This window comes from Eucyclogobius newberryi, unplaced genomic scaffold (assembly GCF_026437365.1).
Source record: "Eucyclogobius newberryi isolate DKJ021-1_F unplaced genomic scaffold, fEucNew1.0.hap1 SCAF_166, whole genome shotgun sequence".
NCBI lineage: Eukaryota > Metazoa > Chordata > Actinopteri > Gobiiformes > Gobiidae > Eucyclogobius > Eucyclogobius newberryi.
The window spans coordinates 10,001-20,000 of record NW_027315797.1 but is presented as its reverse complement, the minus strand read 5'-3'; the positions used below and the strand labels follow the sequence as shown (position 1 = coordinate 20,000).

The window sequence follows — 10,000 nt, the reverse complement described above, 5'->3', positions numbered from 1 at the left end:
AAGCTTCACAACAGGAAAAATGCATTAAAATCACAAAGAAATGACAGAAATACAATCAAATTAACGAAATAAGAAAATAAAAATACAAAAACACAGAGCCACAAAGGGTAACGTGTTTTCAGAGTCCAACTCCTTTTTAAATCCTTTTTAAATCAGTCCAACTGATCGTCTAAACTAATGAAATCACAAAACAATTTAAGTCATAAAAGAGAGGAGTGCAAAGGGTCAGTCATAAACACAGAGAAACAAAACTGTTTTTATCTTACATTTGAACATTTTCAGAGTAGAACCTGTCTCACATCTTCAGGAAGAATGTTCCAGATTTTAGCTGCATAAAACTGAAACACACCAGCAGGAGGCCGGTCCATGTTTAGTCCTGACTCTGGCACCAGCAGGAGGCCGGTCCATGTTTAGTCCTGACTCTGGCACCAGCAGGAGGCCGGTCCATGTTTAGTCCTGACTCTGGCACCAGCAGGAGGCCGGTCCATGTTTAGTCCTGACTCTGGCACCAGCAGGAGGCCGCTCCATGTTTAGTCCTGACTCTGGCACCAGCAGGAGGCCGCTCCATGTTTAGTCCTGACTCTGGCACCAGCAGGAGGCCGGTCCATGTTTAGTCCTGACTCTGGCACCAGCAGGAGGCCGGTCCATGTTTAGTCCTGACTCTGGCACCAGCAGGAGGCCGCTCCATGTTTAGTCCTGACTCTGGCACCAGCAGGAGGCCGGTCCATGTTTAGTCCTGACTCTGGCACCAGCAGGAGGCCGGTCCATGTTTAGTCTTGACTCTGGCACCAGCAGGAGGCCGGTCCATGTTTAGTCCTGACTCTGGCACCAGCAGGAGGCCGGTCCATGTTTAGTCCTGACTCTGGCACCAGCAGGAGGCCGGTTCATGTTTAGTCCTGACTCTGGCACCAGCAGGAGGCCGGTCCATGTTTAGTCCTGACTCTGGCACCAGCAGGAGGCCGGTCCATGTTTAGTCCTGACTCTGGCACCAGCAGGAGGCCGGTCCATGTTTAGTCCTGACTCTGGCACCAGCAGGAGGCCGGTTCATGTTTAGTCCTGACTCTGGCACCAGCAGGAGGCCGGTTCATGTTTAGTCCTGACTCTGGCACCAGCAGGAGGCCGGTCCATGTTTAGTCCTGTCAGGACTAATGTGATGGTACTTCCTGGTTCTAGTCAGGACTAATGTGATGGTACTTCCTGGTTCTAGTCAGGACTAATGTGATGGTACTTCCTGGTTCTAGTCAGGACTAATGTGATGGTACTTCCTGGTTCTAGTCAGGACCCGAGCAGCAGCGTTCTGGATGTACTGCAGCTGTTTTACAGCTCGTTTGGAGAGACCAGTGAGCGGCCGTTACAGTCTAATCTACTGGAGACAAACACATGGATAAGACTCTCTAAATCTGGTTTTGACTCTATACTTTTGATTTTGGCAATGTTTTTAGATGGTAAAAAGCTGCTGATGTTATTGATTTGATGTGTTAAAGTTCAAGTCTGAGTCCATTATTACCCCAGATTTATCACTTGGTTTGTAGATTTGGAGGTGACGCTGACACTTTCTCTTTGTTTCTGTGGGAAAATAAATTCAAATGATTCTGTGTTTTGTCAGGTTGTTTCCGGCCCTCTGCTTTTGGGGGTGCTGACGCGCCAAATGTTTTTATTTTAGAAAAAGGACGATTTTTAGAGGTGCGCAAATTTTCTTGACTTTTCGTCAACGTTCACTGGGTGAAAAATGGGGGGGTTGTTCCCGAGAAGAAAGAAAGAAGAATTAAAGCAGCAAGCGGCAACCAATGGCCTTCGCGGGCCGGCTTCAAACTCCAGACTTTTGACTTGATCAAGGTGAAGCTAACGCTGCCTCATTGTGTGTTGTCCAAGACCTAAACAGACGTGACACATTGGACACGGCCAATGCTGCGCATAACCAGTGCAAATTAACACAATTCTCAGTCAAATTTGCGCCCCCCTCGATGTTCTTAGCGCCCCCTCGTGAGTATCCCGCGGGGTCTGAAGCGCGTTTATTGCCCTGACCCAGAGACATTTCACTACAGGGACAATAAGGTGAAACTGAAGCTTAAAAGTGGTATGAACGATTTTTTTCAGCAAATTTTTTATCATATTTCCTCGTGGCGTGGATAAATCATTTGTCCTGCCACGTGTCTATCATAAAACGCACCTACCGCTCACCTGCAGCCGCGTGCGGTTCGTGCCCACGTTTCCGCGTGCCTAAGCGCATGGATCTATCATAATATAGTTCCCTCAGTGTACGGGGCAAAATGAAGACGGAGAAAGACAGTTCGAGCTGACGCAGAAGTGGACAGAAATCTACGGGAGACGAGCGATGCTATGCGCTCCGTTGCGCTAATAAACAAACGCACGTGTGTGTTGTATCGGTCCACATGGGGGAGTGGCATGTGCACGGGGGAGTGGCATGAGCACGGGAGAGTGGCATGAGCACGGGGGAGTGGCATGAGCACGGGGGAGTGGCATGAGCACGGGGGAGTGGCATGAGCACGGGGGAGTGGCATGAGCACGGGGGAGTGGCATGAGCACAGGAGAGTGGCATGAGCACGGGGGAGTGGCATGAGCACGGGGGAGTGGCATGAGCACGGGGGAGTGGCATGAGCACGGGGGAGTGGCATGAGCACGGGGGAGTGGCATGAGCACGGGGGAGTGGCATGAGCACGGGGGAGTGGCATGAGCACGGGGGAGTGGCATGAGCACGGGGGAGTGGCATGAGCACGGGGGAGTGGCATGCGCACGGGGGAGTGGCATGCGCACGGGGGAGTGGCATGCGCACGGGGGAGTGGCATGCGCACTGGGGAGTGGCATGCGCACTTCCGCCTGCGTTCTCAAATCGCCGAAAAATCGTCCATACCGCCTTTAACCTTTATGAGTTATATCTCTGGCTCAGAAATATCCATCCATCCATTTTCTGCCGCTTATCCGGGGCCGGGTTGCGGGGGCAGCAGTCTGAGCAGGGACTCCCAGACTTCCTTCTCCCCAGACACTTCCTCTAACTCCTCCGGGGGGATCCCAAGGCGTTCCCAGGCCAGCCGAGAGACATAGTTCCTCCAGCGTGTCCTGGGTCTTCCCCGGGGCCTCTTCCCCGGGGCCTCTTCCCGGTGGGACATGCCTGAAACACCTCCCGAGGGAGGCGCCCAGGAGGCATCCGGAACAGATACCCGAGCCACCTCAGCTGGCTCCTCTCGACTTTTTCTTTCATGACCATAGGTGAGGTCAGAACGTAGACCGACCGGTAAATCGAGAGCTTTGCCTTTCGGCTCAGCTCCCTCTTCACCACAACAGTCCGATGCAGCGACTGCATCACTGCAGCCGCTGCACCGATCCGCCTGTCGATCTCACGCTCCATCCTTCACTCACTCGTGAACAAGACCCCGAGATACTTGAACTCCTCCACTTGGGGCAAGGACACCCCACCCACCTGAAGAGGGCAAGACACCTTTTTCCGGTCGAGAACCATGGCCTCGGATTTGGAGCTGATGATTCTCATCCCAGCCGCTTCACACTCGGCTGCAAACTGTCCCAGTGCATGTTGCAGGTCCGGGTTTGATGGAGCCATCAGGACAACATCGTCTGCAAACAGCAGAGATGAGATCCTGTGGTCCCCAAACCGGACACCCTCCGACCCCTGACTGCGCCTAGAAATTCTGTCCATAAAAATTATGAACAGAACCGGTGACAAAGGGCAGCCCTGGCGGAGTCCAACATGCACTGGGAACAGGTCTGACTTACTGCCGGCAATGCGAACACAGCTCCTGCTCCGGTCATACAGGGACCGAACAGCCCTGAGCAAAGGGCCCCGGACCCCGTACTCCTGGAGCACCCCCCAAAGGACACCCCGAGGGACACGGTCGAAAGCCTTCTCCAGATCCACAAAGCACATGTGGACTGGTTGGGCAAACTCCCATGAGCCCTCGAGCACCCGATGGAGGGTATAGAGCTGGTCCAGTGTTCCACGACCGGGACGAAAACCACTCTGCTCCTCCTGAATCCGAGGTTCGACTATCGGTCGGATTCTCCTCTCCAGTACCTTGGAATAGACCTTACCCGGGAGGCTGAGGAGTGTGATCCCTCTGTAGTTGGAACACACCCTCCGGTCCCCCTTCTTGAACAGAGGGACAACCACCCCGGTCTGCCAGTCCAGAGGCACGGTCCCCGACCGCCACGCGATGTTGCAGAGACGTGTCAACCAAGACAGTCCTACAACATCCAGATACTTTAGGTACTCAGGGCCGATCTCATCCACCCCCGGAGCCACCGAGGAGTTTGCGAACAACCTCAGTGACTTCAGCTTGGGTGATGGATGAGCCAGCCTCCGAGTCCCCTGTCTCGACTTCCTCTTCGGAAGACGTGACTGAGGCATTAAGGAGATCCTCAAAGTATTCCTTCCACCGTCCGACGACATCCCCAGTCGAGGTCAGCAGGCCTCCACCCGCACCGTAAACGGTGTTGGTGAGGCACTGCTTCCCCCTCCTGAGGCGCCGGACGGTTTGCCAGAATTTCTTTGGTGCCGACCGATAGTCCTCCTCCATGGCCTCCCCGAACTCCTCCCAGGCCCGGGTTTTTGCCTCTGCGACAGCACGAGCCGCGGCTCGCTTGGCCTGCCAATACCTGTCGATGACCTCCGGAGACCCACAAGCCAGAGTGGCCTGATAGGCCTCCTTCTTCAGTCTGACGGCATCCCTTACTTCCGGTGTCCACCACCGGGTTCGGGGGTTGCCGCCACGACAGGCACCGGAGACCTTGCGACCACAGCTCCAAGCAGCTGCATCAACAATGGAGGCGGAGAACATGGTCCACTCGGACTCAATGTCCCCAACCTCCCCCGGGACATGGGAGAAGCTCTCCCGGAGGTGCGAGTTGAATACCCTACTGACAGAGGGCTCCACTAGACGTTCCCAACAGACCCTCACAATGCGCTTGGGTCTGCCAAGTCTGTCCGGCTTCCTCCTCCGCCAGCGGATCCAACTCACCACCAGGTGGTGATCGGTTGACAACTCTGCCCCTCTCTTCACCCGAGTGTCCAAGACACTCGGCCGGAGGTCAGATGACACGACAACAAAGTCGATCATTGACCTCCGGCCTGTGTCCTGGTGCCATGTGCACTGATGAACACCCTTGTGCTTGAACATGGTGTTCGTTATGGACAATCCGTGGCTAGCACAGAAGTCCAATAACTGAACACCGCTCGAGTTCAGATCGGGGAAGCCGTTCTTCCCGATCACCCCTCCCCAGGTGTCACTGTCATTGCCCACGTGGGCGTTGAAGTCCCCCAGTAGAACAACGGAGTCCCCGGTCGGTGCACTGTCCAGTACTCCTCCCAAGGACTCCAAGAAGGCCGGGTCCTCTGCACTGCTGTTCGGCCCGTAGGCCGCCACAACAGTGAGAGACCTGTCCCCCACCCGAAGGCGGAGGGACGCGACCCTCTCCTTCACTGGGGTGAACTCCAACACGTGGCGGCTGAGCTGAGGGGCTATCAGCAAGCCCACACCAGCCCCGCCGCCTCTCCCCGCGGGCAACACCAGAGAAGTGGAGCGTCCAGCCCCTCTGGAGGAGATGGTTCCAGAGTCCAAACTGTGCTGGAGCTGAGGCCGACTATATCTAGTCGGTATTGCTCAACCTCCCTCACAAGCTCAGGCTCCTCCCCCCAGCGAGGTGACATTCCATGTCCCCAGAGTTAGTCTCTGTGTCTGGAGATCTGGTCGCCGAGGCCCCTGCCGTCGACTGCCGCCCAGATCTCTCTGCACCGGCCCCTTATGGATCCTCCTGCGGGTGGTGGGCCCACGGGAGGGCGGCCCCACGTCGCTCCTTCGGGCTGTGCCCGGCCGGGCCCCGTGGGGTAAGACCCGGCCACCAGGCGCTCGCCATCGAGCCCCATCCCAGGCCTGGCTCCAGGATGGGGCCCCGGTGACGCCGATCCGGGCGACGTAAACGGCCTTGTTCTTTTACTCATCATAGGGGGCTTCTGAACCGATCTTTGTCTGACCCGTCACCTTGGACCTGTTTGCCTTGGGAGACCCGACCAGGGGCTTGAAGCCCCCGACAACATAGTTCCCGGGATCATTCGGGCGCTCAAACCCCTCCACCACGTTAAGGTGTCGGTTCAAGGAGGAGGCTCAGAAATAAATAAATAAAATACAGAATACAAGCACACAAGCCCTAACGCATAAACAATTTCACTTTTCACTTTGTGCAGTAACACTGGAGACGCAGCTCGGTCGCCATGACGACGTACTCAGCGTTCACGAGATCCGATTAGCCGATATGGACCTGCGCTTCCAGGTGAGACTAAATCCCAACTAAAACTGGAGTAATGGGCCGACTCCGGACTGACTTCAGGCCGACGCCCCGGGCCGACGCCCCGGGCCAACGCCCCGGGCTGACGACTCATTGTGTTTCAGGTTCTGGAGACGGCGAGCTATAACGGGACTCTGATCTGGAAGATCCGGGATTATGCGCGGCGGAAGCAGGAGGCGGTTTCAGGGAAAACGCTGAGTCTTTATTCTCAGCCGTTTTACACGTCGTACTTCGGGTACAAGATGTGTGCCCGTGTTTACCTGAACGGAGACGGGATGGGCAAAGGCACGCACCTGTCGCTCTTCTTTGTGGTGATGAGAGGAGAGTACGACGCACTGCTGCACTGGCCTTTCAAGCAGAAGGTACAGAACATGACATCTAATGTATGACAGAAGCACAAGTCACATGCTTTGTTAAAAGAATCAAATGACAGCATTTCTGTTGGATTATATTTACATAAGTCATTTCAATCCATTTACAATGAAAAAGCCTCAAAGCTTGTTCATGACCTTTGACCCAGGGGTTTCAAGTCATATTTGCTCCTGAGAGTCCAGTTCATTGCAGACTCCGTTGAGCAGTTGTTTGATGTCCTTCTACATAATGTCAGCTTGATTCTATAGGTTTGTTAAACAAACAGAATATATATGTCCATTTTTGTTTTCATTTCACTCTCAGCATGAATTATTTAAATGAATTACCAAACTGTGCGATGACCACATTGAGATCGTCTCAAGAGGACGAGAGAGTGACAAAGTCATGTTTCTTGTCCATCCTGTAATTGTCAATTGCCTGAGTTTAGACCTTAGACATGTCAGAATGATGAAGCAGGACATGTCTTCTGTGATTGGCTGAAACCTCATGTGGGTGTGTCTTCAGAGCAGTAGCACGTCACTAGAGCCAAATCTCTTGATCATTTGCTGCACCGCGTCTTGCCGCAAAAAAGCTTTTACAACTTTTCAGCACCAGCCGCGTTGGCGACGGCAACGCCCGCCCTGCTCCCCGCACTATGACCCTGCAGCACAATGACCCTGCAGCACTATGACCCTGCAGCACAATGACCCTGCAGCAAAATGACCCTGCAGCACTATGACCCTGCAGCACAATGACCCTGCAGCACTATGACCCTGCAGCACAATGACCCTGCAGCACAATGACCCTGCAGCACAATGACCCTGCAGCAAAATGACCCTGCAGCACAATGACCCTGCAGCAAAATGACCCTGCAGCACAATGACCCTGCAGCACAATGACCCTGCAGCACAATGACCCTGCAGCACAATGACCCTGCAGCACTATGACCCTGCAGCACTATGACCCTGCAGCACAATGACCCTGCAGCACAATGACCCTGCAGCACAATGACCCTGCAGCACAATGACCCTGCAGCAAAATGACCCTGCAGCACAATGACCCTGCAGCAAAATGACCCTGCAGCACAATGACCCTGCAGCACAATGACCCTGCAGCACAATGACCCTGCAGCACTATGACCCTGCAGCACTATGACCCTGCAGCACTATGACCCTGCAGCACTATGACCCTGCAGCACTATGACCCTGCAGCACTATGACCCTGCAGCACAATGACCCTGCAGCACAATGACCCTGCAGCACAATGACCCTGCAGCACAATGACCCTGCAGCACAATGACCCTGCAGCACAATGACCCTGCAGCACAATGACCCTGCAGCACAATGACCCTGCAGCACAATGACCCTGCAGCACAATGACCCTGCAGCACAATGACCCTGCAGCACAATGACCCTGCAGCACAATGACCCTGCAGCACTATGACCCTGCAGCACTATGACCCTGCAGCACTATGACCCTGCAGCACTATGACCCTGCAGCACTATGACCCTGCAGCACTATGACCCTGCAGCACTATGACCCTGCAGCACAATGACCCTGCAGCACAATGACCCTGCAGCACAATGACCCTGCAGCACAATGACCCTGCAGCACCATGACCCACGACAACATAGCATTGTAATCAAAAGGGAATTCTAGAGTGTGAATACAACCAATTGTTGCATTGCATTAACGATGCGTTTCCTGGGCGTTGCTAAGGTGACGCTGATGCTCATGGACCAGGGCGGCTCGCGGAAACATCTGGGCGACGCTTTCAAACCCGACCCCAACAGCAGCAGCTTCAAAAGACCCTCGGCTGAAATGAACATCGCCTCCGGCTGCCCGCTGTTCGCCAACCAGAGCATGCTCGAGTCCGGCTCCTACATCAAGGACGACACCATCTTTATCAAGGCAAGAACCAGGACTGAACCAGGACTGAACCAGGACTAGGACTGAACCAGGACTGAACCAGGACTGAACCAGGACTAGGACTGAACCAGGACTGAACCAGGAACCGAACCAGGAACTGAACCAGGACTGAACCATGGTAAAAGTGACAGATGGAACCATGATAAAAGTCACTTCATCCTTCACGCTTCATCCTTCAGGCTTCATCCTTTAGGCTTCATCCTTCAGGCTTCATCCTTTAGGCTTCATCCTTCAGGCTTCATCCTTCAGGCTTCATCCTTCAGGTTTCATCCTTTAGGCTTCATCCTTCAGGCTTCATCCTTCAGGCTTCATCCTTTAGGTTTCATCCTTTAGGCTTCATCCTTCAGGCTTCATCCTTTAGGCTTCATCCTTTAGGCTTCATCCTTCAGGCTTCATCCTTCACGCTTCATCCTTTAGGCTTCATCCTTTAGGCTTCATCCTTTAGGCTTCATCCTTCAGGCTTCATCCTTCACGCTTCATCCTTTAGGCTTCATCCTTTAGGCTTCATCCTTTAGGTTTCATCCTTCACGCTTCATCCTTTAGGCTTCATCCTTTAGGCTTCATCCTTTAGGCTTCATCCTTTAGGCTTCATCCTTCAGGCTTCATCCTTCACGCTTCATCCTTTAGGCTTCATCCTTTAGGCTTCATCCTTTAGGCTTCATCCTTTAGGTTTCATCCTTCACGCTTCATCCTTCAGGCTTCATCCTTCAGGCTTCATCCTTCAGGCTTCATCCTTCACGCTTCATCCTTCAGGCTTCATCCTTCAGGTTTCATCCTTCAGGCTTCATCCTTCAGGTTTCATCCTTCAGGTTTCATCCTTTAGGCTTCATCCTTCAGGCTTCATCCTTCAGGTTTCATCCTTCAGGTTTCATCCTTTAGGCTTCATCCTTCAGGCTTCATCCTTCAGGCTTCATCCTTTAGGTTTCATCCTTCAGGCTTCATCCTTCAGGCTTCATCCTTCAGGCTTCATCCTTCAGGCTTCATCCTTTAGGCTTCATCCTTCAGGCTTCATCCTTTAGGTTTCATCCTTTAGGCTTCATCCTTCAGGCTTCATCCTTCAGGCTTCATCCTTTAGGCTTCATCCTTTAGGCTTCATCCTTCAGGCTTCATCCTTCAGGTTTCATCCTTCAGGTTTCATCCTTTAGGCTTCATCCTTCAGGCTTCATCCTTCAGGTTTCATCCTTCAGGTTTCATCCTTTAGGCTTCATCCTTTAGGCTTCATCCTTCAGGCTTCATCCTTTAGGCTTCATCCTTCAGGACCCTGGAGCGTATGCCCCAAACATCCCAGCGGGCGTTAATGGACCTGCATTTATAAAATTCTTCTTCTTTGCCTTTGGCATCAGTTGGTGAATGGCGGCTGTCAGTCTCTTGTTGTTGTTGTTCTTCTTCTTCTTCTTCTTCTTCA

General features: G+C 53.4%; 1 protein-coding gene across 1 annotated transcript in view; it reads left to right on the top strand.

Annotated features, from left to right (window-relative positions):
- traf3 (TNF receptor-associated factor 3) overlaps positions 1-10,000 on the top strand; it is a 63,631-nt gene that overhangs the window by 53,059 nt on the left and 572 nt on the right. The window contains exons 12-14 of the mRNA XM_072448467.1: positions 6,215-6,300; positions 6,420-6,677; positions 8,386-8,577. Of these exons, the coding sequence (XP_072304568.1) occupies positions 6,215-6,300; positions 6,420-6,677; positions 8,386-8,577 (536 nt within the window). The remainder of the gene's footprint in view (positions 1-6,214; positions 6,301-6,419; positions 6,678-8,385; positions 8,578-10,000) is intronic.